This window comes from Aethalodelphis obliquidens, unplaced genomic scaffold (genome assembly GCF_003676395.1).
Source record: "Aethalodelphis obliquidens isolate GAN/ISIS:26980383/991018 unplaced genomic scaffold, ASM367639v1 scaffold9, whole genome shotgun sequence".
NCBI classification, from domain to species: Eukaryota; Metazoa; Chordata; class Mammalia; order Artiodactyla; family Delphinidae; genus Aethalodelphis; species Aethalodelphis obliquidens.
The window spans coordinates 18,469,226-18,494,884 of record NW_020837953.1 but is presented as its reverse complement, the minus strand read 5'-3'; the positions used below and the strand labels follow the sequence as shown (position 1 = coordinate 18,494,884).

The 25,659-nt window shown below is 43.7% G+C and overlaps 1 protein-coding gene across 1 annotated transcript in view; it reads left to right on the top strand.

Moving 5' to 3' along the window:
* RIMKLA (ribosomal modification protein rimK like family member A) overlaps positions 1 to 20,736 on the top strand; it is a 28,467-nt gene extending 7,731 nt beyond the window's left edge. Inside the window, exons 2-5 of the mRNA XM_027108903.1 lie at positions 8,090 to 8,320; positions 11,674 to 11,760; positions 16,867 to 17,070; positions 20,038 to 20,736. Coding sequence (XP_026964704.1) covers positions 8,090 to 8,320; positions 11,674 to 11,760; positions 16,867 to 17,070; positions 20,038 to 20,528 — 1,013 coding nt within the window. The 3' untranslated portion in view covers positions 20,529 to 20,736. The remainder of the gene's footprint in view (positions 1 to 8,089; positions 8,321 to 11,673; positions 11,761 to 16,866; positions 17,071 to 20,037) is intronic.
* The last annotated feature ends 4,923 nt before the right edge of the window (positions 20,737 to 25,659 follow it).

The window sequence follows — 25,659 nt, the reverse complement described above, 5'->3', positions numbered from 1 at the left end:
CCCTCTCTCCCTCTCTCCCTCTCTCCCTCTCTCCCTCTCTCCCTCTCCCTCTCCCTCCTTCCCTCTCCTTGCCATGTGAGGATATAGCAAGAAGGCTGCTGTCTGCAAGCCAGGAACAGAACCCAATAATGCTGGCACCCCGATATCAGACTTCTAGTCCCCATAACTGTGAGAAATAAATGTCTGTTGTTTAAGCCACCAAACCTATAGTATTTTGTAATAGCAGCCTGAGCTAAGATATTGCTCAAAGATGGATTTGAGAGGATTTTCTTAAAGAAGGGAGAAATAACAGAATATTGCATGCTGGTGTGACTGATCCAATAGAGAGAGAGAAATTGGTGATGTAGGAGAGAGAGGTGACTTACTGGAGCAGTGCCTTACGTGACAGAGGGATTGGGATCTAGTGCCTATTTCGAGGAGTTGACCTAAGCCAGGAACAAGGACACTTCAGCCATTATAATAGAGAAGGTCACCTATTGGCACAGGTGCAGGTGGGTAGATGTGATAGTGGGAAGTTATAGAGAAGTTCTTTTCTGATTGCTTCAGTTTTTCTCCCTGAAATAGGAAGAGTGAGAATGAGGAGGAGGGAGGAAGAAGTGAAGATCTGAAGCAAGAAAAGAAAGTGTGCAATACATGTCCGGTGTTGAGGGAGAGTGAATGGACTAGGGAAACAGTGCTTAGCAGGCAGCAACAAGGATGCCCTTGAGATCAGTCAGCAGGTTTGTGTATTTTTTCTTCAGACATGCTCCATTGCACAGGAGGGCACATGAAGTAGGCAGAGTTGGATCAGTCCAACTGGGGTTGTGGTTTAGCCAAGCAAGAAATGGGTGCAAGGATTTGTGGATATATGTTGTGGTGCTTGACTATGGAAATGAAATAGGGTATGAAGGGGGTGAGGGACAGTGAAAAGATGGGGGATCCATGCATGGTAGTTCCAGGTGGTGTCAAAGTGTGGCTGGAGTTGGGGTACTATAGAGTAAGCTGGAAAGATAGGAGACGGTGTTTGGAGATGGGAGTTATGATCACTGCATAAAGTCTAGAATGTAACTGGTACTGGTGGCTGGGGTGGGATGGTGGACAAGATCCTTGGAGGAAAGGAGGTCAAGAAACAGAGAGGCCCTGGGAATTGGAAGAATTCTTCATGGGGATATTGAAATCACCAATATCTGTGACAGCACAGGAGAGTCAGTGAGTCTGGAGCTAAAGTTTCAAGGACAGGGGAGTGACTGGGGTCTTTAGATGACCTGCACAAGTGGGGAGATGTGTGGTGGTGTCAGATGAGAGTCAAGTTGGGTGTTTTAGGAGGAGAGAAGGATGCTGGTCAAGCTGCGATGAGAGTAGGAAGGAGCACGTCTCTCCTACCTCTAGGCTCAGTAACCCCAGGTGAGAGGGAGAGAAAACCCGCCACAGCTTGGGAGGGCTGGTGGGGAAGCAGTCAGTGTTCAGTTAGACTCAGAAAAAGAAGGGGAAGGGAACAGTTGCTGAAAAGTTCAAGGACAGGAGATTTGCTGCCCATTGAATCCCATTGATTGAGTCCCCGAGGGCACCGGGGAGATGAGCAGGAGTGGAAGGTGGGAGTAGAAAAGGCAGTGTCAGGGACTTCCCTGGTGGTCCAGTAGTTAAGAATCTGCCTTCCAATGCAGGGGACGTAGGTTCAATCCTTGGTCAGGGAACTAAGATCCCACATGCCTTGGGGCAACTGAGCCCATGCACTGCAATGAAGTGAAGATCCAGAGCAGCCAAAATGTTAAAGAAAGAAAGAAAGAAAGAAAGAAAGAAAGAAAGAAAAGGGAATGTCAGAGCCAGGTGGGGTTCAGAGTCCAGGGAAGTGACACGGCCTTGGAGACTGGAATCTTGAGAGCCTGATAGGAAAGGCGAGAAGGGCCTGAAGAGATTTGTCTTCGTGGCTGCGAGGAAGCATTGTGTTGGTGAGGTGTGGGAGAGAGGAAGGTTTTCAAGTTCTTCCATTTTACAGAAGAGGAAACTGAGACCCAGGGACATTTTCTGTGTCTTGCCAAGCTGTGAAATGACGGCGCAGAACTAAATCAAGTCTCTGACTTGGAGGCCAGGACTTTATCTACTTTGCCATAATTGCCTTTCATCTCATGTGTCCTCAACTTCTTGAAAGGCCTTTGCAAATACGTTTGCCCTGAGCTGTCACAGAACTCAGTGCTTATGTGTTGCCATGCCTTTACCATCGACTTGTTTCTGAAGGGTAGACATTATGCATTTATTAGTTTTACACATTTCTTCTGTGCCCAGAAGCTCTACGAGTCAACATCTCCTTTCTGAAACTTTCCTTGATTCTCATAAATAATCTCGTAAAAAAAATAAATAAATAAAAATAAATTAAAAAAAAATAAAGAATAAAAATAATCACGTAACTGTTCCCTCCTCCTTCGCTGTCACTGTACCCTGATATATATGCCTGCTAGAGCAGTTCTCACGTTGCATTAGAGCCTCCCCACCCCCTGCCCAAACCAGACTGATAACTCTTCTTAATACCCAGGTGCTCTGCATAGAGCATCAGTGACATTAGTTACAGTTGTCTGTTTTCTTCTTAAATTCCAGGGATATTGTTTGTTACACTCACACCTCAACCCCTATGCCCAGCCTTTTAGACAGTGCCTGTCAGAGGCCCTCCCATGTCCCTTTTGCTCTTACCATTTGATGGCATTGTGTCTGTCCTCCCCTCTTGCCCTACACTGCCGCCGCCACCGGTCTAACCATCAGCACCTGAATCTCTGCCTGAGGGCTTTCTCTGGTCACAGAAGCTCACTTTGCCCACACATGCATGGCAAGCCGGAAGGACCAGGGAATTAATACCACACCCCTCGATCAGCTCTCAACCAAAGACAGGGTTGGTATATAAATATTATAAATTGCTAGCTTCCTCACCCCTTGGGTGGGGTAACCAAGGAGCGTGCACTAAACCGCTTCTTATTGTCGCCCGGCACGATTAAGCCCTGGGTGCCAAGGTGATCACTCACTTCATAACACACCTTTTATTTGCAGCATTGCCTTCTCTACTTCCCCCTCCAGTGTTTCCTGAAATTGCCACCGTGATAATAGACCTCTTGCACTTCAGTCCTTATCTCCAAAAGTCCTTCTGGGGAAACCCAAACTAACACTGGGCTTGGCCCAAAGTAGGTGCTCAATAAATCTTCACTGAATGAATGCATGAAACAATAAATATGTGTTGAGTGACTGAATGAATTAAAATTATGTTGATATATTTCTCTGTAAGGAGACGATAAGCTCCTGGTATGCAGAGATCACCTGGCTCATCTTTGTATTCCTGCTTCAGAGTATGTCTGATTCATCTCAACAGTTCAGTGAAGGTTGAATTGAATTAAATGACCTCAAATTAGCAGTTGGTGGAAAGAGAAGGTGGCCACATCATGACTGTGGGTCTTAATGAGGTAGAGGTGAGATGTCTCTGGGCATTGTAACAAAGACCTTTAAAAGGGAAAGAGGAGTGGCATAGCATCTACTCGGTAACAATAAAAGTAACTTCCTTATGAGAAAATGCTGTGGGGTAGGGTAGAAAGAGACCAGAGAAAACCTGGAGAGTGATTGAGCTGAGCCAGATCATGTTTGGGATGACACCTCTCCCTCCTAACACAACACAGTCATGTGCAGCACTTAATGGATTATTATCCGCTTATGTTATTTGTAGTGTTGATTCATTTTTAACAACTCTCAGAGCTTCACTACCAGCCATGGTTACATGATCCTGCCCAAATGTAATGGTCCTAAAAGCTGCTGTAAGTGAGGTCCTTGCTTGCTCTCCTGCTACAGTGTCCTGCTATTTTCTTATTTCTGCCACTTGCTTTGTACATGAAGGGTTTTTGTGGGTTTTTTTTCCTAGCGTACAAGAAGCCAGTTTAGTTTTGAAGCTTGCTTTTTAGTTGTGAAGCCAGGGATGCATATGTGTGTACATGAATGAGTGTTGTGTGCCCACTGGTCTGGACCCACTGTGCATCAGTTCTGTGTAAATGCAAAGACTTTGACAGTCAGATCTAGTGCAGGGATGCATATACAAGATGTTTTCTTTTTTTAATTGAAGCGTAGTTGATTTACAATGTCGTGCTAATTTCTGCTGTACGGCAAAGTGACTCAGTTATACATATATATACATTCTTTTTTTATATTCTTTTCCATTATGGTTTATCCCAGGATACTGAATACAGTTCCCTGTGCTATATAGTAGGGCCTTGTTGTTTATTTACTCTAAATGTAATAGTTTGCATCTGCTAACCCCAAACTCCCAGTCCATCCCTCTTCCTCCCTCCCTCCCTCCCCCTTGGCAACCACAAGTCTGTTCTCTATGTTGTTGTTTTTTTTTTTTTTAACAAGATGCCTTAAATTTAAATGCAATAATACATATGAATGTTCTTGGCAAAGTTCCTCAAACACAATAGATGATCAGTAAAAATGTTAGGCAAATTCAGATCTGGATGACTGCACCTTTTATTTTCCATGCTTCTTCCCTGTATTGGTATGAATGATTGAGAATGGGTTTTAATTCTTAGAGCTCTACTTTCCAGTAATGACTTGTTTCTTTCTAAAGCTATTTCTCTGTATTATTAAGCGCATTTCTTTGCTGTTGTACATATAAATGCAAAAGTCTAGTTTTGTAGAGTTAATTTAATCCAATATATAGGTTAGAAAAAAAACAGGCTCAGTTCTTTGGTAAAGTTACTCATTTTTCTGTCTTGTTTTTAATACATTAAAATATTTCCAAATATAAATAATAGAGTCAAAAACATAATTACCCATAAAAGTATATTATTCTTTTTAGAAGTAATATGGAGAAAATATTGTGGTTTCAAAAAGTTGATTTAGACTAGGTTGGCTATTGGTCATTATACTAACTAGTTTGGGGACTGATCTTTTTCACGATCTTATTGACCTGTTGGGGGACATAGTGATCATTTTAGTTTTTTAAAAAAAGTGGTTTGAGGCTAAATAGTAAATCTCAATCCCAGTCTCGCAATCTGGGAGATCCCCAAATATCCCAGAAGTAACTCAGCTCCTTTCCCCCCACCTTGCTTTCCAGGTCAAGGTGATGCCTGAGGGCACTAGGGCACTCAATCGCATGAAATCCCTTGTTATTGAGGGCACGAGCCCCTCATTGTTCGGGGCTTTCCTTCCGTTGCTGGCAGCCAAGCAGAGCCCTGCCCTCCTTGAGGTCCTGCATCAGCACTTCATTCCCTTGGTTTAAGGCCCATAGATTGCAGTGGGAACATTAAGGATCCCAGGAAAGGTGACACATTAAGCTCCATCCTTTCCCAAGAGGAGATATCAATGGGGAGAGGGAGAGAGATCGCTAAGTGGTTAAAGGCTTCAGAATTCACTGACAGGTTTGCCAAGTGCCAGCCTTAAACCCAAGCTGTGCTTGGCCGTGGCTCTGTGGAATTGCTCTTCCTGCTAAAGGATGCCACGGTGAGCAGCAGACTCTTGTCTCCTACTTCTAGAAATGGTGATTTAGACAAGGTGCAAACAGCAAAGAAAATGGGCATGAACATGGGACAAGTGACGTTGCCCCTTAGCAAGGATGCTGGAGCTGGGTCAATGGGCAGAGAAGTAACTGGTTGTGCATATGTTTTCCCTAAACACGTCACGTCCCTCTCTGCACAGAGCTGGACGGCCAGCACAGTCAGAGACCAGACCTGTCTAACTGCTTGGGAGAGCCTTTTCAGCTCCACGTTAACCCATTCCATTCTTCATTTATTAAAGGCTTCAGTTGGAATGAGCCAGGCCCAAAGATTTACCTTTGGAGAAGAGAGATGAAATCCTGGTAAGACTTCCTAGGTGTACGTGAATCTGCTTATCGAGGCTGAGCTGTCTCTCTCCACTTGTGGTTGGTATTTCCAGAAATGACTGAATTCTTTTCTTCCCATTTAGAAGTTTTACCGTTTGTCTGTGGTCTCATGTTGAGATTTAAAACCCAGACGTTTCTGCTGCTTCTCATCTCTCTAGGTCACTTTTCTGTTGCAAAGCCATTTTTTCTCATCAGGTGGTACAAATCTCCATACAGTGTCCTACCTTGCTCAGTAGAGTGTCTGTGTGATAATAATGCCAGTGCCTTGCATATCTATAGCGTTTTGTGGTTCTCAAAGCATTTTTGCATACATTATCTCATTATGTAATGTTGTTCTGGGCTGTTGCTTTTCCCCTCAGTGTTCTGTATTTTACTTGCCATTTTCACCAACTTGAATACTTTTCTTTCTTCTACCAGTTTTGAGGATATTATTCAGGGTTTACTCTTTTCCCCCTTTCATATTATTTTCCCCAGGGGCGCTAAGTGGCAAAGGAAAAAGCATGTATAAATGATACTGTTTTCTGATGGCAAAGTAAAGATAACCTGAATGCTCTTTACAAATCACCCCTGAGAATTATATTCCATTTCCTTGGGTTCACATTATCAGCAGAAGTACTAAAAACAATTTAACTTAATGATTGTACTTGCTCTCTTTTTTTTAAATTGGTGAAACATCTAGAATGAGAGGAAACTGTGCAAGTTAGATCCATGTAGTAGTTTTGTGGTTTTGGTTTTTCGGTTTGCTTGCTTTTGTTTTGTTTTGCTTAGAGTTTTTATATTGATAGTATTCAGCCCACAATAGAGGAATAGTAACTTCCTTAGTACCTTTTGTTTTCTTGGAGTTACATGGTTGTACACTTTTATCACTTATGAAAGCGAAGGTGCTTTAGGTTAAAGCCTAAAAGATGGTTCTCAAACTGTGTTTAAAATGTTTTCTGTAGAGCGTTTTAGAGACTCCTTTAAGGTTCACTAAGGCAGACCAAGTAGTTCCCTGAACTCACTTCTCATTGCCCTATCCAGTCTATTTCCTGTCTCCATCATTCCATCCCCAGATGCTGGGTGCACCGGAGATGCCTACATAACTACTTAGAGTAATGCAAGCCATAGGATATCAGGGTTGAAAGAGATCAAGCAGGTTGCTGTGAACTTATTAACTTTTGCATTCCTTCTGTGCCATCCTCGGATGACTAATGAGCCTCACTCAGCCCATTCCATCCTAAGGCAGAGGAAAAGTATCCCTTTTGTTGAGCCCAAATCTATCTCCATGTAGCTTCTGTATAATTAAACAAACACTGAGTGTCTATCATGCAGCAGATACTGTTCTAGGCGCTGGGGATACAGAAGTGAACAGTCAGACAAAATAATGCTCTTTTGGATAGCTCCTCAGCTGTACCTCCTGAGGTCATAGAAGACAAGCCAAATAATTCTTCTGCATGGAGCCGCACAGATAATTGAAGACTGCACTCCTGTTCCTCTGAGTCTTCACTACAAGCTAATACTACCAGTTCATCCAGTATCATACAGGTTTAAGTCCTTTGGCTATATAGACCAATTGTTTTGTGATGCATTCTAGTTTTTCTTAATATTGAATTGATTTTTAGTATATTGATTTTTTTAAAGTTTTTTATCATCAAGGTAATACACAGTTGGAGATATTTTGGAAAATACTGATAAGTATAAATAGAAACTCATCTATAGTCCCATTACCCACTGTTAAAATGTTGGTATATTTCCTTCTAGCGTTTTCTAACTTGTACTGATAATTTTGTATCCTGTTTTTTTTATCTAACATTGACATTTTTACATTCATTATATTCGTAATATTCCAGATGACTTTTAAAGATGAAGTCATAAGAGTGGTAAAGATACCATAAGTGACCTTTACTGCATTCCTTGTCATTAAGTGTCCAGCCTCCTAAGCCACTACATTTTGAGTAACACTAGTCCTACGTGGAAGGAGGGGTGCTGGACTGCATTATCTCCTATGGATTCTTCTAACTTGGATTATTCTTGATATGCTGCTCTTCCCCCCACCCCCGGCCCCACCCTGTTCATTCTTTTGTGTTTCCTCAATGTCGTGCTCTGCCCATTTGTTTGGAGTATAGGGTGGACAGTAGCTTCTCATTACAACAGGATATCCAAGTGCCGTTTTCAAGGCTATCTTCCTGCTAGGTTCAGTCTTGAGGAGTCTGTTGGAACCAGTGCTTCTGGTGGGACTAGATGATGGCCAGCCTAGAGCTCATTTTCTTCCTTTGATTGCAGGCCTGCAGCTGAACCAGAAGGCGCTCACCACTTTCCCAGACGTGGTGCTCGTCCGGGTGCCCACACCCTCAGTGCAGTCGGACAGTGACATCACCGTCCTGCGACACCTGGAGAAGTTGGGCTGCCGCTTAGTCAACCGCCCACAGAGCATTCTAAACTGCATCAACAAATTCTGGACATTCCAGGAGCTGGCTGGACATGGGGTCCCCATGCCGGACACCTTCTCCTATGGTGAGTGTCCTTAAAATAGGATTGAGACTTATCTTTCCAAATAGCCTGCATCCCTATGTTCTCTCTCCCCAGAAGGCCTCTGGCATCTCTTGTTGGTTTTCAAGGCGAATCTGTTCATCTTAGATGATTCAACACCTTGAGTCTTTATCATAGTCATTCCCTCTGTCTGAAATGTCTTTGCTTCTTTCTCTCTGGAATTCGTTCATTAAATATGTAGCTGGTACACACTGTGTGCCAACTACCACAATAGGCTCTAGGCCCTAGCAACAAGTAAGAGAGTCCTACCCTCAGGGCATTCCCAGTTCATCAGAGGCAGTTTCAGTGCAGTGCCAGGATAAGAGTTAGCGCAAGGTGGTATGGGAATACACAGGGGAGCTCCTAATTTAGTTTAGTAGGTGATGAGGAAAGAAGGCTTCCCAAAAGAGAGAACATCTAAACTAGCTGAAGTTATCCAGCTAAAGGAAGGGGGACAGGGGAGCAGTCTAAGAAGAAAGCAGAATATAGAAAGACCTAGAGGCAAGAGAGAGCATGACCGATTGGTGGTATTTTGTGGAACGTCAAGGAGATAGGGTTGAGATATAAGGCTAGAAAGATAAGAAGTCACCATATACAGTACATGAAAGAGATCAGGGGTAATCCTGAGACTAACAGGAAGTTATTGGAGGGCTTTAAGCAAGGAAATGGCCTGATCGGAGTTCAGAATGTCACTTTGGCTACACTGTGGAGAAGGAATTGGACCAGGGGCAAAGTAGAGACAGGATATGTACTGGTAGGCTTTATAAACAATGCAAATGAGCAATGATAGTCTAAACTAAGGTGGCCATAGTAAGAATGAAGATAAGTGAACAGATTCAGGACTTAGGAAGGAGACAGAAATATTAGGACATGATGATTGAGTGGCTATGCGGAGCATGGAGAGGAATCAAGAGTGACTCTGGTTTCTGGTTTGGGCAACCAGATGTGAAAGCGAACACTCACTGAGACTAGAACCATGGGAGAGGAGAAACAGATTGGTGGGTAGGGCAAGGCATTGTCAGAAGAGGTTATTATAGTTTGGGACACATTCTGTTTGAGGTGTCTGTAGTATATAAAAGTAAAACTATTCAGTAGGCAGCAGATGAATGGATCTGGAGCTCCTGAGAGAGGTGTAGACTAAGGAAGTGGATTTGGAAACTTCCATTATGTTAAGTGAAGTCACAAGAACGGACGAGATTACTCAGGGAGAAGATGCAGAATGAAGAGAGGCCTGAGCTGTACACCTAAAATGGTTCAAATGGTAACTTTTACGTTATGTATATTTTACCACAATAAAATAACAACATTTAATAAAAGAGGGTTCGAGAGGGAATCCTTTAGGGAATAGGAAAAGGAAGAAGGACCTATGCAAGAGGCCAAGTAAGAGCACCTGGAGAGGTGAGAACAGAAGGAAGAGAGATGACAGAAGCCAATGGAAAGAACATCCCAAGAAGGATGGTGTCATTAAAAGGGGTGTTTAATTCTGAGAGGTTGCGTAACATACTCATGGAGATGTGTGTTGGATTTAGCAACAGGGAGTTCAATGAATACAGCTTCAGTTCAGCCATAGGGAGAAAAGCCAACTTGTCAAGGATGAGGAAGTGAATGGGAAGTGAGGAAACGGAAACCCTTTGAGTAGCTTGATTATAAGGATACAAGGTTGTAGTTAAGAGATGATGCAGGGTGAAGGAATGGGTTTTATTTGTTTAAGATGGGAGATTACTGAGCATGTTTAAAATGCTGCTGGAATTCTGAACTGAGAGGTTGAAGATACAGCAGAGAGGGGACACTTAATGGTGCAAGATCCCTGAGGAGGTGAGAGGGAAAGGGGTCCGAGGCACAGGTGCGGGGATGGCCTCAGATAAGCAGGACCCCTCTTGCACTGTATTATGAGGGAAGGACAAAAGGATGGCTAGAAACGAGTTATATTTATCAGTGGGTGTCAGGAAGCTGGGAGTTCTCTTCTTATAAAATGTCCTCATTGTAAAGATGCCCCTGATTATCTACACAGCCTTTTCATGCTGCTTTATTTTTTTTTAATCATTAGCACTTTTGTGACAGGTCTTATTAGTATCCCAGAGTATTTTGCTTTGCAAAAAATTGATGAACTGGGCTTCCCTGGTGACGCAGTGGTTGAGAGTCCACCTGCCGTTGCAGGGGATGCGGGTTCGTGCCCAGGTCCGGGAAGATCCCACATGCTGCGGAGTGGCTGGGCCCGTGAGCCATGGCCACTGAGCCTGTGCGTCCGGAGCCTGTGCTCCGCAACGGGAGAGGCCACAACAGTAAGAGGCCCGCGTACTGCAAAAAAAAAAAAAAAAAATTGATGAACTACAGTATCACCTGTGGTAGGTAGGATAATGGTCCCCCAAAGATTAATATTCATATTTTTTAAATGAAGGCTTAAAAGAGTGTAGTGGAGCCAATTCGGGCTTTCAAGTCATGCCTTACCTTTGGGTGAGAAATATCCCAGGCTTGGTTTCTTTGGGTATTGGTTTTCTACTGCAGTACAACAATCTACTGAAAACTTAGCAGCTTAAACAACACCCATTTATCATCTCACAGTTTCTGGAGGTCTGAAGTCCAGCCACAGCATAGCTGGACTCTTTGCTTAGGTCTCGCCAGGGCAGCTGGGCTGGGACCACATCTGAGGTCTGGGGTCTTCCAGGCTTACTGTTGGCATTCAGTTCCTTGTAGTTGTAGGACTGCGGTTCCCACTTACTTGCTGGCTGTCAACTGAGGGCCATTCTCAGCTCTTAGAGGCTGCCTGTTGGCCCTGTCACATGGACTTCTCTCCAACATGGCAGTTTGCTCCCTCAAGGCCAGCAGGAGAGTTTCTCTGATGCTTCACCTTCTTTTACAGGGCTCTCCTGATTAGGTCAGGTCCACCAAGAATCATCTCCCTTTTGATTAACTCAAAGTCAACTGATTATTAGCCTAATTGCAGGAATGCTATCCCAGCATAGTCACTTGTCCCCCCTACACTCAGGAGAGGGGGTTATACAGAACACGTACACCAGCGGGTAGGAATCTTGGGGGCCTTCTTAGAATTCTGCCTACCACAGCCAAGGTAAGGGAAGAATCCCTGCCCTGCCTGCGGGGTTGTCATGGCGATTGCGTGAACCAGAGCGCGTGAAGCCGCTGCCAGGTGGCAGCGCGTGATAATGCTGCTTTCCTGATCTCTCTGTTCCCACCTTTTGTGTGGCACCTGCACAGTGCATGTCTGTCCGATGGAATGGGTTCACATTGCCTTAAGCAGAGGGATGTGAGGCCTCCAGAGAATTCCCCCAGAGCCCTGGACCATCAGCCTCACCTTCACTGACTTTTGCTTTTCTTGACAGGTGGGCATGAAGACTTCTCAAAAATGATCGATGAAGCCGAGCCGCTGGGCTACCCAGTCGTGGTGAAGAGCACGCGCGGACACCGGGGTCAGTGCCCCTCTTCCCGGGCTTCTGTTTGGGCCTCCTCTCTGCTCGGAGGAGACAGAGCTCCCCCTTGCGGAGCTTGTGGTGTAGTCCCTACTTCTGTCCCCTCCTCGCTGTCCGCACTGTCCTTGCTTTGTCCAGATCCTTCCCAGCCCTTCCCTGGACTCTGGCAGCAGACTCCTGACTTGATTCTGACTGGTTTCCCTAACTTCACTGCCAGGGCATCCTCTATTCGTTGGGGGGAGCAATTTCTCTGAAACAAAGATCTCTTCTTGTCACTCCCTTGCTGAAAAACCCTCCCAAGAACTGGTGTTGCCTATTAGATACTGTTTATATTCCTCACCGTGGCACTGAAGGCCCTGGACGAACAGCATCCATCTTCCTTTGCAACTTTCTCTAGCCACGTGAACCCTCCGTAATCCATTCCAGACTAGACCATGTATTCTGCTGTCTTTAAACCTCTGCTCTCTTCCCTTTGCTGGGAACGCCATCTTCCTCTGCCCTCTAGTGAACTTCTGCTCGAGCTTTAAGGCCAGCTCCACGTCATTTCTTCTCTGTCCACATCCCTGGTCTCCTTCCCTCTCTTCCAGACAAAATTAATTGCCCTTCCCTTTGTGTTTCCAAAGCACTTCATCCATGCCGCTAGCATAGTACTACGGCTTATGACAGTTATAGATTTATGTGCCTTTTCCCCTGTTTGACTGTGAGCTGCTCAGGGGGTGGGAACCAGGTCCTGCCCATCTCTGTCTCCAAGACCTACTACAGTGCTCAAGACATAGTAGTTGAAGAGGACGTGTGCAGCAGAAAGCCATCCCCCTCCCTTGTGGTATGAGAGCGAGTACCTCCTGATGATACCCAGATGGCATCCTTAACTGCTCAGGGCATCTGGAATGAGAGGAGGTACCCTAATGGACATGGAATGAGCAGTTCCCATGAACTTGACACACTCACTGCTCTCATCTCCATTGTGTAGAGAGTAGAGAAGTAGCACTTCAGGGCGATGGCTGGTGAATGCCTGTCTGAGCCAAACGGAGGGAGGGGCCCACTCTGCCCTGAGTCAGGGAAGGCTTCGGTGGAAGAAAAGGAGACTTAAGTTGGAATGTGGAGTTTGAACCGGATGAGCAACATACAGAAACAGGTGTGGGCAAAGCAACCTGGGAAAGGAAAGGGGTCCTGCTAAGAAGTGAGAGAAATGAGTTTGGGTGGCGAGATGGGGCTGAGTATGATTCACATGTACTACAGTGCAAAAATGCAATGTCTCAACTGGTTTTTTATTGTGGTAAAATATACATAAAATAAAATTCAGCTAATCTTTATTGAGTGCCCACAAAGTGCCAAGGAGATACAGAAAGGAACAGAACAAAAATTCCTGCCCTCCAGGAGCTCACATTGTAGAAGGGAAAGACAGACAATAAACAAATTAAATAGAAGATATAGTATTTTTAGATATTTTTAAAATTGAGATATAATTCACAAAACAAAAATGTACCATTTTAAATTATATAATTCAGAGGATTTTAGTATCTTCACTCTTCTGTACAACCATTACACTATCTCATTCCATAACATTTCCATCACCCCAAAAAGAAACCCTGTACTTGTTAAAGGTCAGTCCCAATGGCCCCTCCCCTAGTCCCTGGCAACCACTAATCTGTTTTCTGTTTCTATGGCTTTGCCTCTTTTGGACATTTCATATCAATGGAACCATACAATATGTGGCCTTTTGTGTGGGTTTCTCTGACTTAGCGTAATGTTTGCAAGGATCATCATGTTGTAGCATGGATCCGTTTTTTTATCCCTTTTTATGACTCAGTAATATTCTATTGTATGGATATGCCACGTTTTGTTTATCTGTTCATCTGGTGATGGACATTTGGGTTGCTTTACTTTGTGGCTATTATAAATAATGCTGCTATGAACATTCATGTACAAGTTTTTGTGTGAACATATGTTTTCTTTTCTCTTGGGTATACACCTAAGAGTAGAATTGCAGGGTCGTATGGTAACTCTGTGTTTAACTTTAGGGGAGCTGCCAAACTGTTTTCCACAGCAGTTATGCCATTTTACATTCCCACCAGCAATGTATGAAGTTCCAGTTTCTTCACATACTAAACAAAACTTTTATATTGGGTATATAAAAGTTTGCCTTGACAAATTATGCAAATGGTCACCATACCTCCACCATAAAAACAAGCCACAAGCCACAATGCGTGTTTTCCAAGCATTAGTAATGTGTGGGCCCACTTTATATATTTATTTTTAAAGTCTTTTTTAAACTTGAAGTATAATTGACATGCAAACATTATATTAGCTTCAGGTGTACAACATAGTGATTCGATATTTGTCTATATTGCAAAATAATCACAATAGGTCTAGTTAACATCTGTCACCATACATAGTTACATAATTTTTTTCTCTTATTATGAAAACTTTTAAGATTTACTTTCTTAGCAACTTTTAAATGTGTAATTTGTTTTTATTATAGTCATCCTACTGGGTGTAATGTGGTATATTATTATGGTTTTGATTTGTAGTTCCCTAATGACTAACATTGAACATCTTTTCATATTATTGGCCATTTATATATCTTCTTTGAAGGAATGACTATTCAAATCCTTTGCCCATTTTCCAGTTGGCTTATTGGTCTTTTATTGACTTTTTTACAGCTCTTTATATATTGTGGCTACTACTGTCTTATCAGATACGTAATTTGAGCATGATGTTTTCCCACTCTGTAGGTCGTGTTTTCACTTTTTTGATAGTATTCTTTGATACGCAAAAGTTTTAATTAAGTTCAATTTATCTATTTTTTCCTTTGGTTACTTGTATTTTTGATGTCATTTTGTGCTTGCCTAATCCAAGGTCACACAGATTTACACCTATCTCTCCTCCTAAGAGTTTTACAGTTTTAGCCGTTACATTTGGGTCTTTGAGCCATTTTGAATTAATTTTTGTATATGGTGTGATGAAGGTCCAACTTCATCCTTTTGCCTGTGGATATCCAGTTTTCTCAGTATTATTTGTTGAAGAGACTGTTGGTTCCCCACTGAATGCTCTTGGAACTCTTGCCAAAAATCAAAAATTGACGATCTGTATGAGAGTTTATTCTGGGCTCTCAATTCTATTCCATTCATCTATATGTCTATCCTTATGCCAGGCCACACTATCTTGTTACTGTAACTTGGTAGAAAGTTTTGAAATTGGGAAATACAAGTCCTCCAACTTTGTCCTTCTTTCTCAAGATTGCATTGGCTATTTGGGGTCCCTTGCATTTACATATGAATTTTAGGATCATCATATCGATTTCTGCAAAACAGGAAGTTGGAATTTTGGTGGGGATTGCACTGAGTTTGTAGATCAATTTGAGGAGTATTGCCATCTTAACAATATTAATCTTCCAATTTCTGAACATGGAATGTCTTTGCATTTATTTCAATCTTTAAGTTCTTTCAAATATTATAGTTTTCAGTGTATAAGTCTTGAGCTTCTTTGGTTAAATGTATTCCTAAGTTTTTTTATTCCTTTTGATACTATCGTAAATGGAATTGTGATCTTAATTTTATTTTCAGATTGGTCGTTGCTAGTGTAGCACACACATCTTAGGGAAAATGGATAGGGAGTAAACAAAGTCACAGCAGTTGTTAGGCTCTAGTATATGGAAATAAATCTAAAGAAGGCAGTGGACTCATGCAGGCTATGCCTTTGAGAAAGTTACTAATCCTGTGGACCTTTATTTTCCTCTTCTGTAAAACAAAAATAACTATCCTTGTCCTAATGGCTTCATAGAGCTAGTATGAAGTGTAAGAGAAATAATTTTTTAAAAAATAAAGTGTTTGGCACACAGTAGATGATTAACTAATCTTAGTGCCCTTCCCCCTGCCCAGTTTTTTTCCTCCTTGCTTTCAAACTGTAGCTCCTTTATTAACTGCAGACTAAGCCCCATATTAGAACCTCTGTGCCAGGAACCAAGGAACAAAGTCCATATTTTTAGCCCCCATCTCTGCTGAAAATCCTACCTATGTCCAGAGAATCCCCAGTGCCTATCATTGAATCCCAGCCATCTGCTGCCAGATGCCAGATCTCCTGGTGCCAGATGTCCAATGATTGAGACATGGTTTGGAGGTTACTTTTTGGTCTTATAGGCCACTAGGGGCTGATACCCATTCCTCTTTTTATTAAGACTTCAGAAATGTCCCACTCTTTTTAAGGTGGTGACACATATCTTAGGAAAACCATCTCTTTTTTCCATGTTTGCGAACAAGAAGGATCAGGGTATGGTATGCTTATGTCAGGTTTACAGAGCAAACTTGTCAGGGCCCCCTGCTCATATCTGTTAGCTAATATGCAAATGGAAAAGCAGATGCCAAATAACTGCAAAAGCATAAGTGATTCAAGCAGAAAATATAGAATTTGGAGTCAGGAAGGAATGCTTTTCCCAGAGATCAATAGAAGTATGGATCATTCCTTTCAGAATTAAACGGGTACAGCCAAATAATAAGTTTCTTATGTTTAAAAGGAGGAAGCACGTCTGGCAGTGGCTCCCTCTTTGAACCCCCAAAGTATCTTGCACAGACCTCTCCTGATGCTATATCAGCCTGTGTCATTATCTTTTGTGGGTCTCTCTCCATCTTGACTGGGAATTCCTCTAAAGTATGTTCAGTTAGTTATGTTCTGTAAGCATTGATTGACACTTGCTTTGTGCATCGAGTCTAGTGTGAGGTGTGAGGATTTAGAAAAAAAAGTGAGTGAGACATGGACTCTACCAAATCAGCATCCTGGGGTGATAGGCAGTGCTGACTGTTTCTGGAACCGAATTGACTAGATCCCTAGGAAGTTATTTTGGCCTCTTCTGGGCGTTTCTGGAATACATTTCGATTTCATTTTGAAAAAAGAGTTGTGAAAGGAGAAGGACCTGAGTAAAACCCAGAAAAAAATGAGGTTCGACGGCCATTTGATAAGACGCAAGAGTCGACTCAGAGAAATTGAAGGGGCCACAGTGAGGCGAGTTGGGAAAGAATGGATGACTCTGGACCCGGAGGTGGGATAGCAAGGACTGTGCTCAGAGGCTTCTCTAACTACTTCTCTTGCTCTTTGTCTTTCTTCTTAAAGGAAAAGCTGTTTTTCTCGCAAGAGATAAACACCACCTCTCAGACATCTGCCATGTGATCCGCCACGATGTGCCCTACCTGTTCCAGAAGTACGTGAAGGAGTCCCACGGAAAGGATATCCGGGTGGTGGTAGTAGGTGGCCAGGTGATAGGCTCTATGCTTCGCTGCTCCACAGACGGACGGATGCAGAGCAACTGCTCTCTCGGTGAGGCACGAAAGCTCAGTCGGACTGTTGGTCAGGGGAGGCCACCAGGGTTTTTCATTAGGATGTTTGCACCCAGCCAGTGAATGTGTCTCGATCCCTCCTATCTGGTCAGACCGTCTGCAAGGCGCCAGGATCACAGAGAGGAATTAGAAACAAGCCCTTTCCCTTAGCAGCAAGCAGTCCAGGAGGGTGGCAGGTGGGTGTAAGTGCCATGACGGAGGTCAGGCCAGGGAGGTCAGGACACTGAGATTTGAACCCTGTCCTGTAGGTGTTAGGACTTGGCAGTCAGCTTTAAACAAGGGAGTGACATGAGGATTGGTGTTTGAGAAAAACTGACATCTGGGAAGAGGATGGATTGAAGGCATGAGAGGGAGGCAGGGAGTTGAGTTTGGAAGCTGTGGCAATAGCTCAGGCAAGAAGCAAGGAGAGTCTCAACTAAGGCAATGGGGAACTCCCTGGCAATCCAGTGGTTAAGACTCCACGCTTTCACTGCTGAGGGGGCTCGGGTTCGATTCCTGGTCCAGGAACTCCAGCAAGCCATGTGGTGCAGCCAAAAATAATAATTAAAAAAAAAAAGAAACTGAAAAATAAGGCTATGGCTGGAGACATAGCATATTCTGCTTTTCCGTTGTAATTGAAGATTGTGTTTCTTTTTTCTTTTGAAAATTGTGTTTTTCTTATATGTTTGACGTTATTAGAAAGCTGCAGTTTATGTCTGGGTCAAATGCATAACCTCATCCCATTAACCTATTGATAAAGCTTGTTTTCAGTTTTGGTGCATGGAGATGGTCCCGGGGGAATGGGAATGTTCATCTTCATCACAGAAATCTATTGTCAGCCTCACGAGTGGAATTTGTATGTTGGTAATGTGAAAGAGTACCCAGTCGTTATTTCCTAGATCGCCAGATGAGTATACCAAGTCTGGTGACTAATGAAGAGGCTGAAACACCAATCTGGTCCTTCTTCCTGAGTGTGATTGAGCAGCCTCCCCAAGTGGACTCCAGGGTAGAGGCTGACAGTGTAGTAATTAATGAGGGTCCTTGCCCTTGGGCAGCTTATGGGCCAGTAAAGGAGAAGACGCATAAACAGATCATCATAAGGTACTGTGACTAAAGCGCTGTGATAGAAGCAAATGCTAGGCTCAGGTTGACACAGTGCTAAGTACCTAATATATTATCTCATTTAATTTTCATGACAATCCCATGTCTTACCACAGTATCGAACCTTATGTATTATCAGTTTGTCTTTTTCAGTCAGCTCACAAAATCCATTCTTTGGGGACTTCCCTGGTGGTCCAGTGGTTAGGACTCTGCAATTCCACTGCTGGGGCCCTAGGTTCGATCCCTGGTCAGGGAACTAAGATCCCACAAGCCATACGGCCAAAAGAAAAAACAAACAAAAAAATCCATTCTTTAACTAGAAAGTACACTGTTTTGTAATTTATCCATATTCCTGTTTTTGATGAGCTGTTTTAAAGCTGTTCAGTAGCCTTTTCCTCCCTCCACCACAGTAGAGGGTGGAAGGGGCAGAGTTAAGGTAAAGCCATTGGTTCCTGAGGATACAAGTGTTAAGTCTTTGCAAAGAGACTGAAGGAAGACAATTAAATCTGAGGTCTTAGCTTTTTAACAAGTAAGGGCAATCAGACTCTCTCTGACCTCGGTATGAGATTTTTGTCTCACAGGCCTCTCTCTTCTTAGAAAATAATAATTTTGTTTCTTCTAATTTCTAAAAGGAATTCATTCTCAATGTAGAAAATACAGCAAAGTCAAATGGAAAACGATATTTGTCATTAATCCCGCCATCTAGAGACAACCAATGTTAACATTTTGGTGTCGTTTCTGATGATGTTTTTTTGCATAATTATGGTCATACTGTACAGCCTTCAATCCTTTTGAGTATTTTCCCATGTGATCACGAACTCTATCATTTTTAGTAATGATTGTAAACTATGCTAATTAGCTACTGTGAGCTACTGTGAGCTAATTAGATTATAATTTTTCATTTACTCATCAACAAATATCGAGTGCCTACTATGTACCAGTATTTTGACTTTCCAGTATTTTAAGTGACTGCCATCAGCATCTTTGTGCATAAGCTTTTTTTCCCGATATGTAAGATTATTTCCTTCATGGTGGGATGACTGGGTCAGAGGATATAAACATTTTTTAAACTCTAGGAAAGAAACAATCATTACTTTCTCAAAGGGTGTCCTGATTTCCATCCGGACCTTTTGTTGGTAATAAAAATGCCCATCTTGCTGCCCTCCCCCGACATCCCTCACCTCTTCCTTGAAGGGTCATTTGACTCATTTGTCCAGTCGGTGCCTGGTGTTGTTGCCAAAATTCGGCCTCCGTACACTGGGGCCAGATTAAATCTCAGAGACAGAGTTTTGGTGAAGTATCATGGAAAGGAATAGTTTTATTGCTTTGCCAGGCAAAGGGGGCCACAGTGGGCTAATGCCCACAGGACTGTGTGTCCTGCCCTGGAGGGGGTAGTGAGGAGTCTTATAGTGTTCACGGAGCAGGGTGTGATCAGCTCGTGGACATTCTTCTGATTGGCTGGTGGTGAGGTAATGGGCTCTCAGCATCATCAACCTTCTGGTTCCAACCGGTCTGGGGTCTCCGTGCTTGTGGGCAGCATACATTTAACTTCTTCCACCTGCTGGGGGTTTCAGTATCTGCAAAACAGCTCACAGGATGTGGCTCAGAATATTAACTGCAGTCCTTGAGGAAGAGCTAAAGGTCCTTGACTTTGTTTAATGGCTAAAGTATTATTATCTTATCTTGCTTGACTGTTTTCCTTTCTTTCCGCATTTTCTCACTTCTCTGATTAAATTTATTCTTTGATTAAAGTTTTTCTACGACAAAGGGCAGGCAGAGGATATGGGTAGGGATCTCTTCTGGGAAGGCCTTATACGGTCCTGCTCGGTTACAGTGTCACCATTACATCACTGCACTTTCCCCACAGGTGGCGTGGGTGTCATGTGCCCGCTGACAGAACAAGGCAAGCAGCTGGCTATCCAGGTGTCCAACATCCTGGGCATGGACTTCTGTGGCATCGACCTCCTCATCATGGACGATGGCTCCTTTATGGTGTGCGAAGCAAACGCCAACGTGGGTTTCCTAGCCTTCGACCAGGCCTGCAACTTAGATGTGGGCGGGATCATTGCAGACTACACCATGTCCTTGCTGCCCAACAGGCAGACCGGGAAGATGGCTGTCCTCCCAGGACTGTCTACTCCCAGGGAGAAGAAAGAGCCAGACAGCTGTGCTTCAGCTCAGGGAGTCCCAGAGAGCGTCTACGCCATCAACAGCGGGTCTACCTCTAGCGAGAGCGAGCCTGAACTGGGAGAGATCCGGGGGTCCTCAGCAAGCACAGCGGGGGCCCCGGCCCCCATGCTGCCCGACCCTGGCTACAACATTAACGCCAGGATTGCTTCAGAATTAAAACTTCAGTGAGTTCCTGCTTTTTGGCAGCATTGAAACCAAATCCTACTGCTTCCCTAGTAGTTTTGAGCGAATAAAATCTGGACTAGTGTGATTTCATTTGCACAGAAACTAGAAATCCCATCTGGGCACTCAGCATTCTTTCTAACGATGATGGAAGCAAATGGCCTAGCTTTGTGGTTTTTATAAACACTAATATAAAAACCCTCACCGAGAACAACATCCCGACTGATGGATTTGAGACCGATGTCTGCTGCAAGCAATTGGATGTTACCGCTGACTCTGTGCTGTGCTTCTGGCTTTTAGCAGTGGAGCCCATTAACTCAACGGCTCCTGGAAATACTGTACAAAAGAGCAACCACCGGACAGAGGCACGTGCAGAAGAGGTGGAACGTGACTGCAGTTGTGTGCTCTTCATTAAGTGTGTGTGTGTGTGTGTGTGTGTGTGTGTGTGAGAGAGAGAGAGAGAGAGAGAGAGAGAGAGAGAGATGCTCGGAGTATACACAGTCCCAGTGCTATTAGAGAATCAGTCTCTGCTCCCTATCAATCACCATCTTGACCATATTTCTCTGACACTCAGGATATGGTGTTTTAAAGGGAGCTTCCTCCTTAGCATCTTCAATGCAGCACTTTGTAGAAAGTGAAATTGAGCGTCCTTTGACTTCACTCGTTGGCAAACATCCTGCTCTGTAACTGGGGCTTTCTACAGATTGCTTTGCCACTCCAAATATATAGATCCTGCTTCAACTAGCGCCAGCCCCAGCAGCCTCTTGCACCTTTGCTGCCTTTGGCCTCAGCTGGAAATGCACTTCAATGACCTAGTGGCCACACACTTTCTTCCTTAAGCATGCACTAGAACACCATGGACTTCTTTTCAATTGACTATTCACTTGACATTAGAAGCGAGTGGGTTTTTAATCCTAGAAAGCTACTGGAAGATAATCATTTCCCCCTCTCTTCTACTGAAACTTTACGTAATTAGCTATAGGAGATTTTCTTGTATGAGTCGGTGTTGTGAGCCTGTTGGGTAGCTAGAGCCATTGGAAACACTCCAATCCCCTTGACATACTAGTCTTACCCAGGTTCCAGAGACCTGTCCTTACCCACTTTTCCACACTGGGGAGACTCAGGTATCAGGAATAACTCATTGCACATTTGGTGGGGGTATGGGGGGTGGGGGGAGTGGATAATGTAGACATGACACCAAGTGCTTTTCATTTTAACTCTTCCAGCAGTAGATGATGACACTGCCCTTGGGAGAAGTCACGGACATGGAGTGTTTCATTTCTGCTTCTGTGAAGTATGACAAAAATGAGCAAGGCTACCTTTTTAACCAAATACACTAGAACATATGCACTCAAGAGTCAACATGGGGCTTCCCTGGTGGCGCAGTGGTTGAGAGTCCGCCTGCCGATGCGGGGGACACGGGTTCGTGCCCCGGTCTGGGAAGATCCCACATGCCACGGAGCGGCTGGGCCCGTGAGCCATGGCCGCTGAGCCTGCGTGTCCGGAGCCTGTGCTCCGCAACGGGAGAGGCTACAGCGGTGAGAGGCCCGCATACCGCAAAAAAAAAAAAAAAAAAGAGTCACCATGATTGTACTTATTTCCCTGGGAGACCTTACTCTTGAGCTGTGATGTTGCATGTACCAAGAGCACTAAACTTCCTCTTTGGAGTTACCTTTGAAGCCATGCAAGAAAAGAGGCCTCATAACCTTATAGTCAGACCTCGTTTTTTTACACCATCCTTCCCCAGAGTTCATCCCGAGCTCCATCACCCATTTTATTGATCAGACTTATCTTCTAATGCTCCTTGGCTGTTAAAAAATATCATTCCTCAAAAGAATAAATCTACCCTTAAAAGACAAAGACTTATCAATGTTAAGGATGCTTACAAGTGGACAGTTTCCAAGGAAGGTTCTAGAAATGTTATGCGTAAGGTCAGCTTCCCTGGACTAAAATACATCTTCCCAACGTGACCAGTTTGAAGGCAACACCACCCATTTGGGTGTACGAATTCCTGTACTTATTCTGCTGTAAATGTAAAATGTGTATAAAGTCAAACTATTACATTTTTTCCACAACACATTTAAATAGAAATTGGCTTTGAAAATACTGCGGCTAAAATCAGATCTCACCAAGTAACTGAAACTGAAAAATGTTTGGCACCATGCAATGGAGATGTTGCACTACACAGTAGTAGTTTAAATACAGTCAACGTAGGGTGCATGCCACTGAACTGTAGTTCCAGTCATGTGTCTGTACAGTTGAAAAACGATAATCCTTCACCTTTATATAGGTTAAGACACGTACCTTATCTTTACCACTCAGGGTGGGTTTAGAAGGATGGTCCTAGGTCTGTTCTCATTGGATTTCGCCAGATGCTTTCTACGTAAACCTCTGAACCAAGTGATGACTTTCTGGAAGCTGCATTCACTCCTTCCCACGGTTTAGTGTAAGCCCAGTCTCTCCACTTTACCTAAATAGATGCTAGTGTGCCCCATCCTGAGCACAGCAGCTAGAGGGTGCTTCCAGACTTGTCAAAGGGGGCCCGTTTTCCAGCCGCCAGTGACATCTGTCGTCATTGGCATCATTGCTTGGAACCCTGTCTAGAGAGCTGGGGCACAGCTGGATCATAGCCTCCCTCCAGGATTTCCCATACTGGCTGTGGGCCCTGGGAGCCTCAGCCAGGTGGCTGGGCCACACTCGTCACAGCTGCCCACAGGGCCTGCTGGAAGGAACATGGGGCACAGAGCCAGATGCCGGTTCTGGTTCTCCCCTAAAATAGCTGATTAACCGTATACAATCAAGTTGACTCTGTGCCTCGATTTTTCCATTCTCCTGCTCGGGGAGATGCCTATTCTATTTAGCTCTTGGGGTGGGTGTTTTGAGGTTGGAGTTAATTAATGAAACTGTACATTGCGTGGAAGGTGGTAGAAGGACGCCTCCCACATCTGGTTTTTAGCAGTTTCCTATCACCCCTCCTCTGGGGGAGTTAAAGAGGCCAGAAATTCTTGGCATTAGCACACTAAACAGTGGTAGAGGGCCTGAAAAAGGATGCAGCTTCTCAGGGGGTTATGACCTGAAAGACGTAAGGCTCTTAGTGTATTCAGCCTTCTGGATGGATCGTATCTAACCTGAAACTCTTGACTCTCGTGTATCAGCTGACAGTCTTCCTCATGTAACATAAATTGCAGTGTCTGTATACAGTCTTCCCATTGTCTGGTAGTAGCATCTTGAAACTGGTCAGAACTTGAATGCCAACATCTCCGTCACTCAGAATATATATAACTTTGCACTTGGGAAAAATGTCTTCATGCTGTTTGTCTGATTGCTGAGGGGTATGGGGTTCCCCCGGAAGGTGGATTTGGGGCTTTAGGTCTCGAGGATCTGATCAACAATATACGTGGATCTTAAGCCATTAGTGTCACAATTGCAGACTCAATTCTCCCAGCTCAGAGGGGATTCCATGAATGTTGGGGATGGACGAGGAGGAAGGAGAGGAGAGGAAGGTCTGGGGTAGTTTTGTGACATTTCAGTGGAAGAAATAAGTTGGGATCATCTGGAATTCTAGTGGGAAGGAGGAAGAAATGGCTCTTCCTTGGGTGGTTTGAATGAAAGAATTGTGAATATGTATTGCTTATAGAGATAGGGGTCTTTAAAACTATTCTGTATAGAGAAAATGAGTTGCATGGGTTCTCATCCACCTCAGCGGAAGTAAGAGAGACATACCTCATCCCCCTTTTTTAAAATAATTAATTAATTAATTTTTTTTTTTTTAAACCTCAAAGACAATTTATTTATTTTTGGCTGTGTTGGGTCTTCGTTTCTGTGCGAGGGCTTTCTCTAGTTGTGGCAAGCAGGGGCCACTCTTCATCGCAGTGTGCGGGCCTCTCACGATCGCGGCCTCTCTTGTTGCGGAGCACAGGCTTCAGATGCGCAGGCTCAGCAGTTGTGGCTCACGGGCCTAGTTGCTCCGCGGCATGTGGGATCTTCCCAGACCAGGACTCGAACCCGTGTCCCCTGCATTAGCAGGCAGATTCTCAACCACTGTGCCACCAGGGAAGCCCCCCCGCTTTTTTCATCTTTTTTCATGAAGTTTTTTTTTTTTAATTGGAGTATAGTTGCTTTACACTGCTATGTCAGTTTCTGATGTACAGCAAAGTGAATCAGCCGTATGTATACATGTATCCCCTCTTTTTTGGATTTCCTTCCCATTTAGGTCACCACAGAGCACTGAGTAGAGTTCCCGGTGCTATGCAATAGGTTCTCATTAGTTATCTGTTTTATACATAGTAGTGTGTATATGTCGATCCCAATCTCCCAATCTCCCAATTCATCTCACCCTCCCCTTCCCACTTTGTTCTCTACCTCTGTGTCTCTATTTCTGCTTTGCAAATAAGATTATCTGTACCATTTTTCTAGATTCCGCATATATGCGTTCATATATTTGTTTTTCTCTTTCTGACTTACTTCCCTCTGTATGACAGTCTCTAGGTCCATCCATGTCTTTGCAAATGATGCAATTTCATTTCTTTTTATGGCTGAGTAATATTCCATTGTATATATCTACCACATCTTTATCCATTCCTCTGTTGATGGACATTTAGGTTGCTTCCATGTCCTAGCTATTGTAAATAGTGCTGCAGTGAACAATGGGGTGCATGTGTCTTTTTGAATTATGGTTTTCTCAGGATATATGCCCAATAGTGGGATTGCTGGGTCGTATAGTAGTTCTATTTTTAGTCTTTTAAGGAACCTCCATACTGTTCTCCATAATGGCTGTATCAACTTACATTCCCACCAACAGTGTAAGAGGGTTCCCTTTTCTCTGCACCCTCTCCAGCATTTGTTGTTGTACGTTTTTTGATGATGGCCATTCTGACCAGTGTGAGGTGATACCTCATTGTAGTTTTCATTTGCATTTCTCTAATAATTAGTGATGTTGAGCATCTTTTCATGTGTTTGTTGGCCATCTGTATGACAAACTATACAAACAGCTCATGCAGCTCAATATCAGAAAAACAAACAACCCAATCGAAAAATGGGCAGAAGACCTAAATAGACATCTCTCCAAAGAAGACATACCTCATCCCTTCTTTAAGTCCTGATGAAGGCTGATCTTGAGAACCAGCTCTGAATGTAA